Genomic DNA, 22,240 nt, shown 5'->3' with positions numbered 1-22,240 from the left:
TTGTAATTACTGATTTACTGTCAGTCTTTGATCTGTGTATTAGGAAAATTGGCTTGCACATAATCACTATCTATGTACTTTAATCAGTTTTTATAGAGCTCATTCAATAAGCTACCCACTTTGAAACCAGCATCTCTCACAGTTAGTGTGAATTGTCTACAGTGCATCAATAAGATGTCAATAAAATAAATTATTCCCTGTGTCATGTTCTAATGCTCTGTAAGACTATAAATGAGACTCATGGCTACTTTTCTCTCAGTGACCCAAGTGCTGCTCAGAGTGGCACATTTCCAAGTAGATGTTAACATTGGTGTAGTGTTTACATTTTAACAAGTCGTTTCCTGTAATATAATTGATATAATAAGTAAGACCCTACCAAATTCACGATCGATTTTGGTCAATTTCACAGTCATAGGATTTTAGAAATCATACATTTCATGATTTCAGCTATTTAAACCTGAAATTTCATGGTGTTGTAATTGTAGGGGTCCTGGCCCAAAAGGACGTAATGGGGGCATCGCAAGGTTATTGTAGGGGGAGGTGGTGGTATTGCCATCCTTACTTCTGCGCTGCTGCTGGGAGTGTCGCTGCCTTCAGAGCTGGCCGGCTGGAGAGCAGCAGCTGCTAGCCAGGAGCCCAGCTCTGAAGGCAGTGCTAGCCCCTAAGTAAGGATGGCAGAGTGCGGTATTGCCACCCTTACTTCTGAGCTGCTGCCTTCAGAGCAGGGCCCTCAGCCAGCACCCACCACTCTCCGGTCAGCCGTTGCCACACTTACTTCGGCACTGCTGCTGGCGGTGCTGCCATCAGACCTAGGTGCCTGGCCAGCAGATGTGACTTTCTGGCCACCCAGCTCTGAGGCAGTGCGGAAGTAAGGGTGGCAATACCATGGCCCCCCTACAATAACCTTGCAACCCCCTGCAAACCCCTTTTGGGTCAGGACCCCCAGTTTGAGAGACTCTGGTCTCCCCTGTAAAATCTGTATAGTATAGAGTAAAAGTACACAAAAGACCAGATTGCATAGTCCGTGATGCGTTTTTCACGGCTGTGAATTTGGTAGGGTCCTAATAATAAGGGGCATATGTATTTGAAGAGAGGGGTGTTGAAGGAGGGGGAATCTCTCCATTTGCCTTCTCATTTAACAAAAACACTCCTTTATAATCATGACAAAAGAAAGAGGCAACACAACTTGGCAAAACAATTTATATTGAATGTACTTGGTGGAAATTTGTTCCTGAAAAATATAGTGAGTCCTATATAGCAATAGTATAGTGTAACACACTATTTAGTATGTGCTATACATCCCCTCTCTTTAGCTATTACGTAGAGGATAGCTGCCAGCTTTTTCCCCCCATGATGGTCTTAGTCATTTAGCTCAAGTGGTGAAGGTTTGCGCTGGAGATCTTGAGTTCAAATCCAGCTGCTGATCCATGCAGGGGGCTACAGTAGCACAATGGCTGACCTGCATGCATTTAAATGAGGGTAGATGGGTGCTCAGACATTTTAAAGGGGTCCAGGTCCTCAGGATATTATTGCCTCTTGGCTGGTTGTTACTGTTAGGAAGAGAGATTGATGATTATGTCTGGTCTTTGGTGAAATATTGTTTAATTACAAAGGGGGTACAAAGCCCTGTTTCCCTGAACGCAGTGGAAACACACAACAGAAGGCAGTTTCCTTGCTCAGAAATCCAAATCTGCCTTTCCAGCCAGTACTATGCCCAAAAGCAGCTCTCTTGGCTTCCTCTCAGGGCCATGCTCACACTGCTTCTCTCACTGTCTGCTCACTTTCTTGTTCCTGCTACACTCAGACAGTCAGCTGCAACCACATCAGTCCCAGCATTTGCAATCAGTCTTCAAGAAAACCCCTTGGGCCACCTGGTTTGACTTCAATTTAGGCCTTGCCATGCTGGTCCATGCCTTGGCCACTGACTTCTATTATTTCAGCTATCACTAAACCAAGTGGCATTTAATTGCCCTCTCATTTAGCCTGAATGAAATGTTGCTAGCATGCCCATCAGCTTCAACAAGGTCTGTGATTGCCTGTAGACCAGACACTTTTGTTAGCAGCCACCAACACCCTCCAGCAGGATAACATATGTTTCCTAAGTATTTGATGTAATCTGATGCATTTCAAAAGCAAAAATTTAATTCTTCATAAGTATTTTCAAAAGTCATTCCTGACAAGGTTAATGTAGAGACATCTAGAGAAGGGTGAACTCAATCAAGGAGTTTCCACAAAAACCTCTCCCAGCATATCAGTGGATGCAGCACGTTGATCTCTTCAGCTATTGGCAGCCAAGACTGCCACATTTTGCTAATTTGGCACATCTGTCTGCTTACAGAAATGTGGTATGCTGAAAAAGCACTTTTTTTCACAATAAGCAACACAAATGGCTCAATTCTGCCCTTAGATATATATGCAGGGCTGCTATTAGTTTCAGTGGGAGACATGAGAAAATATCTTAGGTCAGAAATTGGACCATAGTCTATGCTTTGGTATGCCAAATGGGGCATATTTCTCCAACAATGGTCTCCGAGTGGCAACTCTTTGGACATGTTGCTCATGTCTACAGTGCAATTAAAACCCTGTGGTTGGCCAGTGCCAGCTGACTCAGGCTCACAGGGCTCAAGCTAAGGGGCTGTTTAACTGCAGTGTAGATGATCAGGCTTGGCTGGAGCCTGGGCTTTAGGACCCTATGAGATGAGAGGGTCCCAGAGCTCAGGCTCCAGCCTGAGCTTGAATGTCTACACCACAGTTAAACAGCCCCTTAGCCCGAGCCCCACAAGCCCGAATCAGCTGGCACGGACCAGTGCGAGTGTCTAATTGCAGTGCTGATATACCCTAAAAGTAAGACTAAACCTGATAAATGAACAAAGGGGGGAGGAAACGGCTTTTAAAACAGTTATTTATCTTTATAACATACTGTCATTTAACTTCAGATTTCTCTTTTCCAATAACCAAAAATTAAGCCTTTTCTTCAGAAAAGAAATATGCTTATTTCCATATGCTTTGAGTGTTTCACACATAAATATAGTCAAGCCTACTAAAAGTTCCGTATCAGTCTGACATGTAACAAGAAAATGCCAGGTTTTCTATCCAAAATCACTCTGCCATATTAACTGATAGCTGTACTATACTGTCTACTAAACCATTTTATAATCCTATATGCAAGTAAAAGGTTAAGTAGAATCCCCTTTAAGGACAAATATATAATTTATTACATTGATGTAAATCCTGAATAATGTCACTGAGGTCAACGGTGTTACTCTGGATTTACACTGAGAGCAAATTTTCACTCTATAATGGATAGATAGAGTGATATTTTCTTTTTCAGTGCCGAAATCCCTTTGTGCAATTGTAATTGTGCTAACACTAGTGCAACAATTGTATGTTTCTCTCTGGCTTGTAAACTATAAACCATAAAATTTAAGAGTGGATTTCAAAAGGTCAGTTTTTCCATCCTTCCGCACACTTGACCTTACTCTGCAAGAAGCTCCAGAGATCTTAACATTGTGTTTTTCAGAGTAAGGCATGACTCAGTGGGAGCAAGCATGGGAGAATTTGGCACTCAGACCCTAGATCATCAAAGGAATGTAGTCTCCTAGCTTCTAACTGAAATCAGTTGAAGTTAGGAGCCTAAATACCTTTGAAGATGTGGGCCTCAGTCCTATTCCTAGCAGACTGCTGATCATTTCCTACAGATAACCATCACTACATTCAGTGTTAGTTGGTAGATTTATGGGTAATGTTAGTAGAAAGACAAATGGTTGGAAAACTGCTCAGCTCTAGGGGTAGTCTGCACCGATGAGCTTTGAACCATGCTTGTGAGGATGTGATTGGACATGCAGCTCTGTGCATTAATAGCTTAAGTTGACCTCAAACTTCAAGACTGTTATTCTGACATCTGAAATCTTAAAACCCAGTAAAAGAATATAAGGCTGTAACAAGATGGAATATGAATCAAGGGGAGACAGGAGGGAGGAAGGCTTGTGCTGTGGTTATGGCTATATACCATCACTTCTTTTTCTGGCCCCCAAATACTCTGCAACACAGGGGAAAAAACAAACCACAGTTCTGTTTTCATGGAACATCTGTTCTGAGGATAAGTTCTGCAACTTTCTCTATTCTTCAAAGCAGCAAACATGACAGTTTGTGGTGATCATTTAAATTTTAATGCATATGTCAAGAGAAGTAGTGAATAACATCTGTTATATTGCTACGCATTCAATAAATAGGATCCACCTCTTGGGAATCCATAAAGGTTAGCAGACACCACGGACAAACTTAACAAAATATCTGTTTTTTTCAGTCCCCCAGAGAAAGACGTAAAAAGCAGTATAGGGGAATTTCTCTACACTGTTTAACTGCCTACCTCATTGCATGAGGCACCAGTTTCTAACGCCATCACACAGCAGTGATATTTACATTTTGTAGAAATATGTTTAGGCCTTGTCATTTCTGCATAAAGTAATTGATATTAATGAAATTAATCCCACATCACTGAACATATTGCACTGATTTGTGTCTTTGTCTTGTGTGCGCGCCGTGGACAGTTGAACCGTATAGACCCAGTAGCACAAAGGGAGGTAGGGGCCTAAGTACCTTTATGAGTCTTGGCCATAGTGATCCAAAGTTGGCACGACCAACGCAACATGCTGTCCCCAGGCCAGCACAGAATATATCACAGTACTCCCTAAAAAAAGCATATGTGGAGAGGCCAACATGAACCTGTTGGAAGACGTGACTAACAATGCGGTAGGAGAGGGAAGTCTAAGTCCCCATAGAAAGCAATAAGAGTGCTACCATTGATTTCATTTGGGCCAGGATTTTACATTATGTCATTTAATACACAGAGACAAGGTCTTTTGCTATTAGGCCAGCAGGAATTGCCTCCCATCAAGATTCATCAGTGCTCAAAGTTGTGCTAAGATGGCCCCCAGAAAACCATGTTCAGACTTCTTTAACTAGAATGAAGACCTCCATCATTTAGGTCTGTTGGGGGCAGGGCAGAAAAGGGTTAGTGAAGAGAACAGAAAGGGGAGAGGGAATGAGATCCTAAGCAGAAAGATATTGAAACAACCAGAATATGGAGTTTTTTCCTTAATTTGTATTAATGAGGATTCTGCAGGAATCTCAGTTTGGCGCTGCCTGACCTGAATGAGGCCCATGAAGCAACACAGGAGCACCTGTGTATTGGGTGGGGCAGGCTGCATCAGCAGTTTTCCATAGCAAGGTATTCTGGGATAGCTGGGGTAGCTATAACAGGCAACAGACAACCAGCCCAGTGACTCTAGTAGCAGGTGGTTGGGTTAGATGTGGGTCAGAGGAAATGCTAAACTTGAGCTAAATTTACAGCTTTTTGGTTTGAAGCATTCTGTGATTTAGTATTTGTTGGTCAAGGGCTCTATTTTTGTTATTTAAACATCTGTAATGTAGCCTCTCTGCGGTAGCGCTCCAGATCTTCCTTCCCCAAACTTTGAAACAGGCTGTGCTCTGTTCTCTCCCATTGCTGTGCCCCCATGAAGGATTCGGCCATAGAAAGTGGAGCTGGTAGGTGCACCCCAGTTCATCCTCGGCGCTTTTGCCAAGGAAGGGAGGTTGTAGATTCTGGTTGGCGATTCGGCTATTTACCTCCAGATCGTTCATATGCTCACTGCCATGGTTCCTGAGTGCAATGGAAAACCGGCTGCTGGATGATGTCTCAAAGATACTCTCCATTAGTCTAAGCTGTGCGTAACCTGCTAGAACACCTCTGTGGCTAAAACAATTCTGAACCCTACTGTAGCATGCATTGCAGGCACTGTGCAGCATGCACTCTTTATGCCAGATAGAATTTCTGCCAGTCGGATGTAAATGGGGGTTATGCATCAGTATAATGTAGTGTAGCCTATGGCTAACTCTGTTTAATGCAATTTATTGTATAGGACTTGAAAAAATTTCAAGAATTATTGCCTTCTAAAATGTAATCAAGCTCTCCAATTTTCCATGTGAAAGAAAAGTAATTTTGGGCTAATCATGCAAGGTGTTGCAAACCTTGTGGAATACTTAAAAACTTAAACCCTTATTATTAATACTTTTGTATTGTTTATATAGCACCACAGATATGCCTGGTTCTCCCTATTTGAAAAGCTTCATAGGCTGATAGAAAATGTCCTGACATGAGTTGTGAATTATCAGATGAACATTTGAGATATAAATTGCACCTTTCACGCTAAAGCAGCTCCTAGGGTCAAAAATTATAGAGAAACCTTAAATACTCATTCCCTACTCATCTTTGTGTGATGTGCAGGAAGAACAAAATATACTCTTTGGGGAAAAAACTAAATTTACAATAATGGTTCAAATAATTGTAGGTGGTAACTGAAGAAATCAGAGTGGTTTAAAGTACAGTATGGCAAAATTTTGGCTCTAAAGTTCTGCAGAAAGGAAGAAAAATAATTTCCCTCAGATTGTTTATTACCAAATCCATCACATTTGCAAAAGGGGCTTTTTAAAAAAAGTAGGCAGCATGGGTCCAGTTCTGAACTCAATACTTAGGGGGAAAGTGCATGAGTACAGACTGCAAGGTTGACTTGAATAGATTTTGAATCACCCAGTGCAAGTCTCTCAAAGAATCTTGTGCGCTCAATAGTGGTTAAGCATAGCTGTGTTTTCCAAGGGAGTTCCTATCATCAGTGATGCTATTTCTCCTTCTCCAGACCCACTTCTACCATGATGCCTATGGGTAATCACCAACAAATAGTGTTACCATTTTAAATGGCTGGTAGGAATGTCTAATATCTACTTTGTTTATTTTTATAGGTGGGGATGGTTCCATCTATTACTAAGGTTGTACTATAAGATCCTGTTTTCAGTCGTTTATAACCTTGTCAAAACTTTCATTCTTCAGTCTGAAATTTTCCATGCCAAGTGTTTGAGTCAGAGTCAACTTTTCTGGAAAATTTCAGCTAAAATGGCTTGGCCATTTCCAAGAATGAGATTAAAAGGAAATGAATTGTTTTGCCCTATTAAAAAAAAACAAAAAAACAAAAAACCACACACAACTATTTGGCTGAGAAACTGTAGAAAAGGGATTGGCAACCTTTGGCACATGGCCCCTCAGGGAAATCTGCTGGTGGGCTGGGATGGTTTGTTTACCTGCCGTGTCCGCAGGTTTGTCCAATCGCAGCTCCCACTGGCCGTGGTTCGCCGTGCCAGGCCAATGGGGGCTGCGGGAAGTAGCCTGGGCTGAGGGATGTGCTGGCCGCCGCTTCCCACGGCTGCCAGTGGCCTGGAACGGCTAACCGCAGCCAGTAGGAGCTGAGATCAGCCGAACCTGCGGGTGCTACAGGTAAACAAACTGTCCTGGCCCGCCAGCGGATTTCCCTGACAGGCCATGTGCCAAAGGTTGCCGATCCCTGCTGTAGAACCTCTGTTTTTTGGAGCCTGGATTTGAAATTTGTCAGGGAGGTACCTTTTGCCACTCCTGTGAAAATGTGCACAAATTTGGTTAAGTTATAAGCCTCTGTAAAGTTGCAGATGAGTAAGTTTGACAGCTAAATACTCATAAGTTTCTGACTGCTCTGAGCATGCTCCAGCCCCAGGATTCAAGGCTGAGCAGGAATTTCCCTGCAATTGTTCCTCCTGTTCTCTGTGCTCCCCCTGCTGGCACTGAGGTACAGGAGAAAGGCACCCTGATTTGAATGTGGGGGTTGGGGAGTGGGTGAGGCGGAGAAAAGGCAATTCATAGAATCATAGAAGGTTAGGGTTGGAAGGGACCTCAGGAGATCATCTAGTCCAACCCCCCGGCTTGAAGCAGGCCCAATCCCCAATTTTTGCCCCAGATCCCTAAACGGCCCCCTCAAGGATTGAACTCACAACACTGGGTTTAGCAGGCCAATGCTTAAACCACTGAGCAATTGCAGAAGTTGAAGGATGGTGGGGAAAAGCTGAGGGGGTATAGGAGCTGTTGAGGTGGAGAGCAGTGGGAGGGGGCTGGAGGGTATATAGGTGCTAAGGAACAAGGGCTTTGTAGTGAAGGTCGCTACTGGTCACAGAAACCCTCTATCATTTGTTGCAATAGTTGAAAGGTGTGTAGTGACAGACAGGGAATTGCAGGAAAAGAAAGGATGGTTTTAGGTGAATGCTGCCCTAGAAAACTGGATTCTATCCTTGCCTATGCCATGGGGTTCCTGTGTGATGCTGAGCAAGTTACTCGAATCAGACTTTTAACTAGAGGTCACTGATTGTATGTTCCACATATACTGGGTGTCCAACCTGAAATACCTGGGCCCAATTTGCAGAAGTATTGAGCACTCCAACTGCAACTAGAGTCAAATTGAGTTGTTTTGAACCTATACAGGGCTACAAAATGATAAATACTCTGAAAAATAAAGCCTTGTGTGTCTCAAGTTGGCTGCCCAAACTTAAGGGACCTCTGACAATTTTAGCTTTAATCTCTCTCTCTGCCCTCAGTTTGCCATCTGTAAAATGGGGCTAATTCCACCCCCCTCACCTTATACAGGTGTTGTGACGTTAATTAATTCTTGTTATAGTTGTTGCTGCAGGGTTACTGATCGGGGTACCTGATGGGTCTGTTTGTTTATACATGTACTTCTAAAAAAAGATGTGAAATGCAAAGGATGGATGCTTTTTTAACGGAGAACAGTAAAAATCCAAACAACTGATAGGCTGTTGCACTTAACGCAAATTAAATTTATTTAACTAATAAATTTACATCTCTTTTTGCCAGATAGGATGTGTCTCATTTACAGTTCAGGCCAAAGAGTGTAGTACTTGTAACATCACGAATCAATGCCTCATACCAAGGGGTTTGCATTTCCATTTAATATGTTATGGTTGAGAGAGGTAAAGGGGAACACGCTAGGCTAAGTAGTGCCAGAGCATGCTCAGTGAGGTGGTAAGATGAACCTGTATACATACTAAAATTACTGTCCAATTACAAAAGAAAAGGTCTGTAGGCAATGCAGGGGGCTGAAGGACTGGTAGGGTGTGTTAAATACTACACTCAATGTGCTAATCCTCTCATCCAGGGGAAGAGAGCTGTTTGAGGCAGTAAGGAGAGGATGCAATAGGGCTGGCTGTATGCGTAACCATTTTTAGAAGATGACTCAAATTCACTTAGTCAACTGCTGATTCATCATCCCCAGCCTAAGGTATGTGTTCCAAAATGACCAAGGGGAGGGGAAAGAAGTGAAAATGAAATGGGGTGAGGCAATGGAACAGAGCAGAGAAAGAAAAAACAGTGAAGATAAAATGTAGGTTGAAGTTGGTAGCCTTTTACATCCTTTTGAGTCAATCATGTTTTCGCTCACTTTGTGCGAAGAGAAACACTGCAAAAACAATATACAACACAACAGTGGAAACAGACAATTTTACATGTAAATTCACTGGACACTCAGAAAGCTCTCATTCCATCTCCAGCACAGGGACTGAAATTATCCATGATTCAGTCCCATACAGGAGGATTAAAGAAAGGACAGTGGAGTAATATAACTCAGAATAAAAGTAGTCTTCAGAAGTGACTTCCGGATACATTTGTTTTAATTTCTTTTGAGGCATTTTAAGAATTATTATAAAGCATCAGGTAGGGATAACTGTAGGATTTGCAGTGATCTCCAGCTGAGCCATATAAAAATTGATTATAAAATATTAGGTAACAGCAAGAAAATCCAAACTTTCTTTTCCAGTTACATCAGCTCAGAATCAGGTTCCCTGAAACTCCTGATGTTAGGTCTCACCACACATTCATGATTGCACTTCAGCTCAAGGACAGCCAGGTTCTGGGAGACTGGAAGTGGAGGAAATCCCCAAAAGCCACACTTCTACTTGGAATTTGTAGCTTGAAGGGGAATTACATCCCTGAAATTTGTTTGGAGATGATCCGGGCAACATCAGTGGCTTAGGATTTGTCACTGGGAGGTTTCTTCTTAGCTTCCACATCTCTTTTAATATCTTCAAGTTTCTTTGCAAGGTCAGGAATCTTTTTTTTTTTTTTTTAAACAAAAAAAAAAGTTAGACATCATCAGCTGTTTAGTTGACTAATTAAGGAATGCGAGAAAAACGTTAGCGTTAAACTTTATATAAAAAGACCTGGCTCCTTGGACCCACTCCACAGAACTACCCTGGACAGAAGCAGCCTGCTCAGTACCATGAGGTGGGGCAAGGAAGAAGTGGCTTGCAGACATGTTGAGCAACCCTTTCTAGTCAACTCAGTGGTGGTGCTGATGTTCCCCCGATGGAGTGTCATCCAGATCTTTTGGGATGGAAGGAGAGTTAGACCTAATTTGGGGTAATCTTTGTTGTTGCTGGGAATGGGAAAGGAGGATGGACATATAAAGAAGTACATAGGACATTTAAAGGACCAGCCTGTCTACCTTACCGGAAGAAAATGAACTGCCAAAGAGTAGGCCCCAGAAAACACCAACTCAATAATATTAACACATTCTTCTGAAAATACCAACAAAGTGTAATGAGAATTTCTATGGCCTGTGTAATGTAGGAAGTCAGAGTAAATAAACACATCAGTTCTTTCTAGTCTTAGTTAAAACCTATAAGAAGAGCTGTGCAAAAGGAGGAAAATGTTTTTTGCAAGATGTCAAAAGTATTTATTCTGCTATATTTTTTGACCCCAAAAATGTCTCCTATGTCAATTTTTGCACTGAAATCTGCAACGTTTTGAAATTTCACACTTTAAAGAAAAAAATTAAGATTGTTCTAGTTGAGTTGCAAAACGCCAGCAGTCTCCCCTTAAAAACAGAAGCATTTTAGACTGAAAATGAACCAATCAAAATTTGACTGATAATGGCAAATGCCATGCTGTGAATTCTTTATTTTAGTGGCAATCATACAAAATTTGTTTTCTTTTCCCCTCAAAGCCACAGCTCCTCAAGTTAACTGATTATGTGAGAATCTCAGCTTTTGTATTAAGGTTCTAGCTCTCATGGTTGTGGAGAACAGCTTGTAGATGAGACCCAACTGGGATATAAAACAACACACACCAAAGGCAAATAAAACATGAATAAAAACACGCATTTTGGGTTATGATTTTTAAGCCAAATTTCATGATTTTTTGGGGCTCAACTCATGACTTGAGTGGTCAGGTTAGCTATATGGGAAATGTCAGAAGTATTTTTGCAGGGGGGTGGGGTAGGGGCAAATTGGACCAATTTTGTGAAACTGAAACTAAGCCCCCCAAACTACATATATCTATACATATACTTCAGTTTAAGCAAGTAAGTAGTCAATGATGTCAACAGGGCTACTCACATGCTTACAGATAAGCACATGCATAAGCATTTGTAGGATTGGGGACAACATGTGAAAGAGCAGAATGTTGAAGCTTTTGAATTTTGTTATGAAAGGTTACACATTGAATTACCTTTACGTTCCCTAGCAGCATCTGCAGGGGTGATAATACTTCTTAAAAACTCCTTGTTTAATTTACTCTTGGGCCTATTCCTAAAAGAGCTCCCTATCTAAAGAAATTTTACACAAATGCCAAACACACTCTTGCAGAGAAAAAAACACCCTAACTTTTAATTTAATCACCCTGTTTGTATAATTGGGGCTTTTATGATCAACCATGTGGAAAATCATCTTAGATACTGTAACACTCAAATACATGGTTGATGCTAGCAAATCAGTTTTACATCACCAGGGGAGAACTTCCTCTGAATTAAAAGCAGAAGTAGCCCTCTTGTGGTGATACTTCAGTTGTACTGCAGAAAAATGATTATACTTCATGCTTTCATTAATTACATATGCAACATACATTCAGGTGAGTTTAGGTCTGAACTACAGTATAGGTTTTGTAAAAACAAGCTTTAACAAAACCTAGCTTAATGAAATTTCCCTGATTTAAAAACAAACAACAGAAACAATTTATTCTTAAAGGAATACCATTCCCTTACAGCGTTTGCAACACTGAGATAGTAGGATTCTGCTAATGTATGAGGAAAATTAAACTGTCTGGATTATTTTCATTGTCCAAGATGAGTGAAAAGCAAAAGTATACAGGTCACAAATGATGAAAGGAATTTAGGATGAGGTTCAAAAAGGGATTTAGGTGTTGCAATGCTGAGCAAAGACACCCAGACAGTCATAGAAACACACTATAATCCAACAAGCTGAGTTAGGCACCCAGGTTCCCTATACAATGAATGGGAAAAGACAGATGCCTTAGGGCTAGTCTATGCTCCGAAGTTAAGTTGACTAGCCACAATTGCTCAGGGGTGGGAAAAATTAATATGCCGGAGAGACATAGTTAAGCTGACCTAAGCCCTAGTTCACGGAAGAATTCTTCTGTCAACCTAGCTACCTAGCTAGCTCTTGTAAAAGATCCATTTACCTCAGCAATGGAAGAACTCCTTCCATTGCTGTCCTAAGTATCTACACTCAGTGGCACTGCAGCTGTACTGCTGTAACTAGGGGTGAAAGTTACTTAAAGGACTTACTGGTACGCTGGAGTCCTGAGCAGTGGGGCAGGGCCTCAACCAGAAGAGGCGGGGCCTTTACACCTCAATTTAAAGGGCCTGGGGGATTTAAAGGGCCAGGGCTCTGGCGGTGATTTAAAGCTGCCACTGCTACCCTGGGGCTCTGGCAGCAATTTAAAGGGCCCAGGGCTCCACTGCGGTAGTGGTGGACGGAGCCCTGGGCCCTTTAAATCACCAGCCCGGGCAAGCTGACCCCCACCGGTACGGTCAGCTGTGTACTAGCTCTTGCCAGTACTCCGGACCAGACCGTACCAGCTTACTTTCACCTCTGGCTGTAACATTTCTAACGTAGACATACCTTTAGACTGTGATCCACAAAAAACAGCATACTAGGCAGGGAGCCACCTAAGCCAGCCAATGGGAGATGCTGACAAGGGGCGGGGGGCATGCTAACCCCAGCCCTTCTCAGAGATAATCACCTAAGACCAGGCTGCAGGGAGACAATCTCTACTTAGCAATCAAAGAGTGGAAACCCACTGCCTGGACTCAGCTGGTTTAGATGCCCAACTTGTTTCTTGAGGAATTGAGTTGTGTGGAGTAAGGCAGGCACCTAAAATGGCCAGAGGAAGAGGGGGTGGTTGTGGTGGATAAATACATAAGCAGTCTATTATTATTATTGTTAGTCAGGGTGGAACAGCTTCAACAGGAGAGATGGAGGTAGCCCCACATCAGAATATCCCATAAACCAGTGATTAGGACACTTTCCTGAGAGGTGGGAGACCTCTGTTAAAATCCTTTCCCCCCTTTGGCAGAGAGGGGGAAAACAAACCTGGCTCTCCCACATCCTAAGCGAGAGCTCTCATCACCATAGTGGCAACACCACCACCATCTCCTCCTCCAATTGGATTTTGAATGGAACCCGATCTGGTAGGCGGCCTCTGAGCACCGCTACCAGATCTGGCCCCTCAGGTGAGTTAGATAGCTGAACACCCATGGTCCTCTGGTTTGTGAATCATCCTGGGGCCTAGGCAAGACACAGGTGCCTGTACGCCTAGAAGGCTCGCCAGCAAACTTGTTCAGAGGCAGAAATGTAAGCTCCTAATGTTTTGCAGTAAAACGTTCCTTAGGCACAGTGACATCTGAAGAAGTGGGGTTTTTTTACCCATGAAAGCTTATGCCCAAATAAATCTGTTAGTCTTTAAGGTGCCACCGGACTCCTCATTATTTTTGTGGATACAGACTCATATGGCTACCCCTCTGATTTTTAGGCACAGTGAGAGTGTAGGTGTCTACAGAGTTCAGAGAGAGTTTTGTGCATCGTAATGGAGCCAATACTGGGACTTAGGTGCCTAAGTCTGGGGTTTAGGAAAGTAAATATCTTTGTGGATCTCACCCTTAGATTCTTTTAATTTTAAGGTAGCATTAGTAGCACAGGTAAGGAATGTTTTAAAATATATGATTTCTAATTGGACAGTAGGTTTTTAATTTTAGATCTACTAAATCCTCAAACCTGCACATATGTGAGTAGTTCCACTGATGCTACCGAAGTCTGGAGGTTCAGCCCCAAGGCTTCTGCTCCAAATTCTTGGAAAACAAGATCTCCCCTTAATTCATGTTCAGAAAACCGCAATCCAAGGAGAAAAGGAAGAGTTCAGGTCTACATAAAATTCCAAGCAGAACTCAACAGGTTGAGCCCTCCCAAACACTCCTGACAATTCCATTTTCATCATTCATAGGAGGGAGATAAGTCACTATCAAACTTTCATACATAAAGAAATAGAACTGTGTGGCAGCTAGTGTAGCCTACGAGACAGGGCACTAAAGTAGGAGTTAGGAGAGCTGGTTCTAATCCTTGCTCTGCCACTGACCAGCTGTGATCTTGGGCAAGTCTTTTCACTTTTCTGGGCCACCATTTTCCCCTGCTTTGTCTGTTTAGACTATAAGCTCCTCTTCAGGACAGAGACTGTATCTTAATATGTGTTTATGCAACATCTGCATAATGGGGCCCTGATCTCAGCTGTGACCTCTAAACATAACTGTAATACAAATAAATCAAGGCCAGTTCTAGGCGTGGGCAAGCTGGTTGCCCACTTCCACGGGGCGCCATATCATTGTGCCATCGGATTTGTTTTGGGATTGTTTTTTTTCCCCTTTATTTTGATTAGCTGGTCATTTTTGCTCTGCTTATTGGCCAGCTTCCCCGCCCCTGTTTGGACAGCTTTTTGTGTTGGTTTGTTTGAGCTCAGCTTCTTGGCGAAGGGGCCCTCAAAGTATTCTCTGCCCCGGCCAGTAAAACAGGTAGGGCCGCTCCTGCCAAATACAACTACTACAACAATAAATAATAATACTCACATCGTAATTCTGAGCCAGATACATCCCAACCACATTGCCAAGAGCAAAACCAAGCTTAAGAGGGAAAAAAAAGAAAAAAAGACAAAATAAATGACAAGGAGTTTAACATTTTCCCCTCACTAGCACAGAATGTAGGACCACTCGGCAATAGAGGAGGATGGAAAAAAAAAAAAAAAGGTGATGGCGGGGAAATCATGAAAATTTTTGAAATGGTTTCCATTTCACAGGCTTCAAAAATGGAGATTTTTTCCCAAATCATTTTCTGAAATCTTGATTTCGTTAAGAAAATGCAGGTGGTTTTGGTGGTCGAAAAAATCTAACTATTTCAAAAAGAGATTCTGGTAAAAACACTGGTTTAAAAAAAAGGAAAAATTTGCCAACCCCTCCCTTACCCCCCCAGAAAATGTAAAATAATATTTCAGTAAAGTTTTTTCATGCAAAAAATTTCAACCAGCCTTACTCATAAGTTTTATACTACTCTCCCCTAAGCTCTCTCTCTTCCTTCAACAATGTACCCATTTATACCCCGGCTTCTATAAAAACACCACCCTCAGAATGAGACTTTTATCACTGTTCTCTTACAATTCCAAGAAACCTTTGGTGCAGAGCTTGGTCTTTTGTTCTGTAAAGTTCCTTGCACACCCATTACCAGATAAATCATAGCAAGTCCATTAAAACCTGGGGAATATAATGGCACAGGAAAAATCTTTTTGTTCAATACTTGTACATTTCTTAGCATAAGGAGAGTACTGGTCTATGACAGGAGCTCTCACAGGAGCTACCACAATACAAATACTAAGAATAATAGGTGCTGGGGTGGAAGGAGATAAGGGAAAAACATAGGACACACACAAATGAAGTGGGCTACAAAACATATGGGCTAAGGAGATTGTAAGGAAACAGTGCATCAATAGATTTCTGGGCTGGCCTAGTTATGCTACTTTGCACAGAATGTAAATTTAGGTCCCAGGCTTGGGATAGCAGTTGCTGGGTGCTAAAGAAACAGATCACTTCAGTCCATGAGGTTTAAAGAAAGAGGAAGAGGGAAATGGAGTGCATAGCTCCTTTCACTTGCAGGCTGAGGAGAAACTCAGGTCTCAATCACACCTGAGGGGGGCAAAAAAAATACCCATTGTTCCCTCAGAAATATACATCCAGATTTTCCAAAGTGCTTCGCATCCAGCAATTCCAGGTAAAACTCTGGCCCTTATTATCATTAAATTTCAGATTAAGCTGGCTTAATGTACAAATGCTAATAAGATTTTTCTGACTATCAATACTGCAAGTTTGGCCTCATCTCTGAAAATCTGTGTGATGCTTTTTTAAAAAAACAACAAAAAACACCACACAACAACAACAACAAACGATTTTGAAATCAAAACCTAGCTAGAAATTGTATTCACTGCACAAAGTGAAACAGAATATAACTCATTCTTCCAGCAGCATAAACACAGCACCAGTCACTGGTAAAAAAAACCCCAAAAACGTGTTCTTGTCAGAAAGCTATGGCCATTAATAGAACTGGCTGCACATTTTCACATGCTGATGCCATCATTAACTAATGTCTGAACTGTAAGGGAAATGGAACATTTATTTAAATTATTTGTTTACTCCATTTTTAGAGCTTAGAACTTCTTGGCTTTTTTAAAAAAATGTAGTGTCCTATTTGTGTGTTTGGTATAAAGGCTATATTTTATTATCGCAAACTTAACTGTAAATTAAGTAAGTTTTTTGCATGGGATATTGTTAATGCATGCTGCACTGAGATAAGCAGGATTTAAGATTCCTTTTAATGCTGAAAGTCAGTCCAGCAGAGGGGCCTTTCCTATAGGCAGTGTCCATGAATTCACCCAAAAGACAAGCAGACTCTCAGCTGAGAATTTCTCAAGACTCTTTGCAAAGATTGGCTTATATTGCTAGTCCCTGGGGGAACCTTTCAGTCTAGCCCTTATAAAATAGTTTTACTAAGAAAGTTCTCTTGACTTTTTTTCTCCTAGAAAGGACAAAAACCCTTCATTCTCCTGCTTTTAGCCTAAAATACATCCAACTCCAAAGCGGGGTCCAATACTTTACCATGCAATGAGTCTTATTTTGTTTGCTAGTATCTTAACATGCATGTCAAACACAAGAACATAAACAACTCGTATCCCATTAGCTGAAGTCAGAGCTCCACACACTCCATGCAAGACCAGTCTAGACTTTGATGTGCTATTTCATCAGTTATACAAGGTTTAAGAGATGCCACTTCATGAAGAGGGGGAGTCTCACAGTTTCATCTTGATCACTTTTGACAACTAAAAATGCTGTCAATTAAAGAGTACATGCCAATTAAGGACAGTAAGGACTAATGAGGGGCTTCCAATAGCCACCCAACATGCTAAAATACATGTTAAATGTAAAACAAGCAATTACTTAACTCTGAAAGGCAAAAATATAAAGTTTGTAAGATTATCCCTTTATCTCCCGGCTACAGCTCCAGCTAGGGTGAAGGAGAGACAAGACACCCTTTCCACGCATAGGAAAGGAGAGGAGGGAACCCAGAATTAATATGCCCTTCCTCTTTTCCCTTCACCAGCTTTCAGGCACTAATCAGAAAGTCTTAATTAAAACTGATTTTTATCAGACATTTGCAACACAAGGACTTTAAACATCAGTTGAGTTCAGAAACAGGATTCCAAAATCTGCTGAGCGTCTTAGTCCTATTACCCACTGTTTTCACTGGAACAAACAGAGTGACAAATGGGTCCATTCTGAAGAAATGCATATGCATTTACAATTTTTTTTTTAAATCTCATGTTGGACTAGGGGTAGGATATGTGGGCTTATTTTTTAATAAACACCCAAGAGCTAAAGTGATTCAGAAGAGGCTCTCTGCTGGCACCATCAACAGAGACCAGAATTTGAAATAACTTAAAAATATATTTTAAAGAGAGCTCAAAGCCCTGATTTTCTGATAAATATGCAATGTATTATTGGGATTTACTGGTACCAGGTCCGAACATGGCTAAAAATCCACAGTATCTCCAAATTAGGTCAGCAGCACCTATAATGACTATAACAGCCATATTAGCCTGTATTCGCAAAAAGAAAAGGAGGACTTGTGGCACCTTAGAGACTCACCAATTTATTTGAGCATGAGCTTTTGTGAGAAAGTCTCTAAGTCTCTAGTCTCTAAGGTGCCACAAGTAGCACCTATAATGGGAAATGAGAAACTGCTGCTGTGCTTTGTTATTGGCATGCACCCTGCTCTTTACTTTTAATAAGTGCCAGGTATTAAAGGCATTAGCATCAATTAAAGATTTAATTAGAATTGTAAATAAATCATATAGTTGGGCATCTGGCTTTAGCATCTGCCAGAGTTTGCAGACACATGTAGAAAAAGAAAAAGACCAAAAGTTTAAAGAACGTTTAACTAGTCAATGAGGCAAACAGCTGCAGTCATTAACAAATGCTTTAGGACTGGGAATGAGGGGAAAAAAGTATCTGTGGGCAAAGAGTTTAACTCTGACCTCAGCTACAGCTTATCATATTTGCAGAAAGTCAGAGCAGGGCTGGGCTCAGGGACAAAATAAGCCAGAAGCTTTAAATGAACTGCAGCCACTGCAACAGAACAGGCAAGCATTGTCAAATCAAAGTGGCAGACTTCACAAGGTGAAAATTTGAATGGAGGGGGCGGGGGGAACCAAAAGGCAGAACACAAGGACAATACCCATACCAGACTGGAGGAGCAATATGATTAAAACATGCTTAAAACAGTTTTGAGTTTCTGAATTGTTTTGGAACAAAAATTGTGTGATAAAATACCAATTAACATGTATCACTCGGATACAAAGGTTGGATTTGTTTTACTGTAGCGGTGAGCCAATGAATGCCCTGAAGGCGTCAGCCCCATGTACAACTCTTTTTAAGATGCACTGGCACTATACAAAAGCAGCAGCAGCAGTCCAAAAAGAACGTTGTTCCATTTGCATGGGCGGTGTCTTATAAAAGTACTGGTAACCTGTGTTTCATTAATAGCATAAAAGTGAGCACATGTATATGAAGAGATATTAGAACTGAGTCTTCCTATAGGGAGCAAGAGTACCTGTTTTTCAAAAAGCACAATGAATTAAAGCAGTGGTTTTCAATGGGGGATCACAGAATATGTTTAAGATTTCCAAAGGGGTCCACACCTCCATGTGAAAGTTTTTAAGGGTCCACAAATGAAGAAAGGTTGAAAGCCACTGAATTAAAGTACACATCAACCATGCATACATTTTCTTAGAGAAAGCATTAAAGCAGTGGGCTTTTTCACCTGTACAGTCACCAGATTGGCATCCAATGGAATACATCTGGAGTGATTTGAAGGAAAAAAAAGTGGCTAAGAATAAAGGAAGCTGTATGTTGTAGACATATAGAGGGTGAACCAAAAGAGAATGTAACCAAAATTAGTAATGCCACAGTATATTCAATGTATTATGAGGGTGTAGACAACTTTTTTTATTTGAGGGGGCAAGAGGTAAATAATAGCTGTTGAATATCACTGTATGTAGTTTTGTACCATATCTAAATTTGTCCACTTTTAATAAAGTGAGATAAATGAGCTTCTGTTCCAAACTCACTGTTTCTTGCTTTTTTGGGGGGGGGGAGGGGGAGAAGGAATATGGGGGTGGCTAATCCCCCCAGTTATCTACACACATGGTATGCTACATATTCAGAGTACATTTTCAGGGTCTTATCAGGCGTGGCCTAATACTACTTTAAAAATTAATATATTCCTGGCCTACTGAGACAGTGGGGATGGGCAGGTATGGACCCACCCATTAATAAAGGCCTCCCACCCATAAGGGAAGGAGCTATCGATTCATACCCCTGAGTGACAGTTATACCAACCTAATTTTCTAGTATAGATCTTAGTTTGATAGATTTTCAATGAGACTTAGGCTATGTCTACACTTAAAATGCTATAGCAGCACAATTACATCAACGCTGCTGTGGGAGTGCAGCACTTCAGTGTGGATACTTACTAGAGCAATTGGAGGGGTTCTTCCATCGCTGTAAGTAATCCACCTCCCCGAGAGGTGGTAGCTAGGTCAACAGAAGAATCCTTTTGTAGCGCTGTCTATACCAGGGTTAAGTTGGCTTACCTACATATCTCAGGGATGTGGATTTTTCACACCTCTGAGAGATGTAGCTATGGCAATGTGACTTTTCAGTGTAGACCAGCCCTTAAATTCCAAAGTAGATTAACCTAGTTGCATCACACAGGTCTGTGAAAAATTTCACACCCTGTGTAACGTAGGTAGATTGACCTAACCCCCCCACTGTATATGCAGATACATCGATAGAAAAATGCTTCCATTGACCTAGCTACCGCCTCTGGGAGAGGTGGATTAACACTACATCAAGGGAAAAATACCAAGCATCCACATTATGGCACTACAGCACTGTAGCTGTGCCTCTGTCCTGCAGCTGGACATGCAGCAAGTCACTTTTGCAAGTGGGACTTTTAGGCTAACTCACGTGTGTGTGTTTGAAAGTGCTATCCATATAATTAAATGCTAGATTGTGATATACTATTCAGTGTGAATAAAGGTCTTAGATCTGCTGATTTCAAAGGGACTATTTGAGGTGAAAGGGCATCACAATCTGGCCCTAAAATAATTCCTCTTTTTCCATCTCTGCATAACTTTTAATGAGGAAAACCCCGCTTGGTACAGTGAATAATATTTAACAGATGTCAAGGAATAGAGCTGTGGACCCTGGAAGTACTGGTGTATCCAGCTCAAAAGCAGTCCACCTGACAAGCTGCTGAGAGTCAGATGGATGAACTGGCAAGAAACTAGACAGGATCAACTGAGCTTAATGCAGAGTTAAGTATCCTGGGATGTGCTACCAGACTGCTTAAGACAGAGGTTCTCAGACTTTTGTACTGGTGACCCTTTCACGCAGCAAGCCTCCGAGTGCAACCCCACTTATACATTAAAAACACTTTTTTATATATTTAACACCATTATAAATGCTGGAGGCAAACCAGGGTTTGGGGTGGAGGCTGACAGCTTGCGACCCCCCATGTAATAACCTCATGACCCCTTGAAGGGTCCCGACCCCCAGTTTGAGAACCCCTGGCTTAACACCACAGACAAATGAGTGCAGCACTGGCGTGGACACAGCAATTTAAGGGTTATTTGCAATTTGGCTATGCTCACTCAGGAGGCATAACTTGAGTGCAGATAACCTGAATTAACTATCCAGTGAGGACATACCCAAAATCCTAACCATAAGGCTGAAGTTCTAGAGCAATTCAATCTCCATGGCTTGGAAGCTGGCATGTCATGAAGGGTATATCTAGACTACGGTAAAGGTGTAAAAAACAAAACAAAAACAAACCACACTTCAGCCAACGTGTTTTAATGAACGTTAGAAAATACAAGCACCACCCTAGAGCATGCCAGGGCTAGCTGTATTTTAACACATTAGCTGGCCCCGGTGTAGCCTAGGCTTCATCTCGCCCAGCTAGCAAGTTAACAAAATACAGCCTGCACTCAAGTTTTTTTTTTTTTAAAACGTGTTAGTTCCCCCTTAAGCGCCTTTTATCCTAGTCCAGGCGATTTTTGAATGGGCAGCAGCTGCAAAACAAGGTCCCAGGTTCATCAGCGCCCCAAGTCTGGGATCCCTTCAGAAAACCACAGTATCAAGCCAGGAGCGAGCTTCCCAGTCGCTCTCACACGCGCGCGGAGGCGCTGAAAGTATGTAGCTAGCTCCAGGGCCCAATGTATCCATCGCTGGATGGACAGAGCTGGGACGGGGCATGAGCGGATGTAGCGGCTGCTTCTCTCTCCAGGGTCAGAGGCGCCTTTCTCCTGCTGGGGGCGGCGGGGGGATCTCCCAGGCCGCCCCCCAGCAGCAATCCCCTCCTCCCTCCCAACGCAGAGCCCGGGGGGGAGCAGACACCAGGACAGAGGCTCCACGTGGAGCGGCTTTGCAGACACTTACCAGAAACTGTAACATGGTGTAACCGGGCTGCCTCTCTCCTCCGAGGGGCGGGCGGGGAAGTAACTCGCCCCAGGGACAGCTTCTCTTCCGGGTCCCATCCTCCCTGCTGCTGTCTCACTGGCTTAGGGGTTTGATGGATGTCTGAGCAGTCCTATCCTTTCTGGTCTGGCACGCCCGGCCCTCTTTTCCCTCCCTCTAGCCCCGCCTCTGGCGAGGTGACCCTGGGCTCAGCAAGGGACTGCCCTATGGTGGGGTAGTGAGGATGGCGCTCAGAAAATACACAGTGCACAAACCCCTTGTGCAAGAGCTGGTCTCTCTCCCCCGAGCAAACGCGCCCACCTCCCAAGCACACAGTCTGATACTCCCTCTGGCGAGACCCACAGTGTCATAAACATCCCCAAACCTGCACTAAGGCTGAAACTTCGGAGTTCTGCAAAATCTGTCAGAGAGATTCTGCTGTGAAGCTGTGTGTGTGTGTGTCT

General features: G+C 42.4%; 1 protein-coding gene across 1 annotated transcript; it reads right to left on the bottom strand.

Moving 5' to 3' along the window:
- Positions 1-8,663: 8,663 nt before the first annotated feature.
- On the bottom strand, positions 8,664-21,863 carry STMP1 (short transmembrane mitochondrial protein 1). The gene is made up of 3 exons (XM_073322049.1): positions 21,759-21,863; positions 14,784-14,837; positions 8,664-9,979 (listed from the first exon to the last, which is right to left on the bottom strand). The coding sequence occupies exons 1-3, from the start codon at positions 21,771-21,773 to the stop codon at positions 9,899-9,901; spliced, it is 150 nt and encodes a 49-aa protein (XP_073178150.1). The 5' UTR covers positions 21,774-21,863; the 3' UTR covers positions 8,664-9,898.
- Between the last annotated feature and the right edge of the window lie 377 nt (positions 21,864-22,240).

This window comes from Lepidochelys kempii, chromosome 1 (assembly GCF_965140265.1).
Source record: "Lepidochelys kempii isolate rLepKem1 chromosome 1, rLepKem1.hap2, whole genome shotgun sequence".
In the NCBI taxonomy this organism is placed as follows: Eukaryota; Metazoa; Chordata; order Testudines; family Cheloniidae; genus Lepidochelys; species Lepidochelys kempii.
The sequence above is the reverse complement of the archived record's forward strand: the minus strand, read 5'-3'. Positions and strand labels throughout refer to the sequence as shown.

Excerpts from the sequence above, each read along its gene's own strand:
- STMP1 (XM_073322049.1), bottom strand. Across the intron at positions 9,980-14,783 it reads ATCTGGCTCAGAATTACGAT|ATTCCTGACCTTGCAAAGAA; the intron begins GTGAGTATTATT and ends AAAAAAAAAAAG.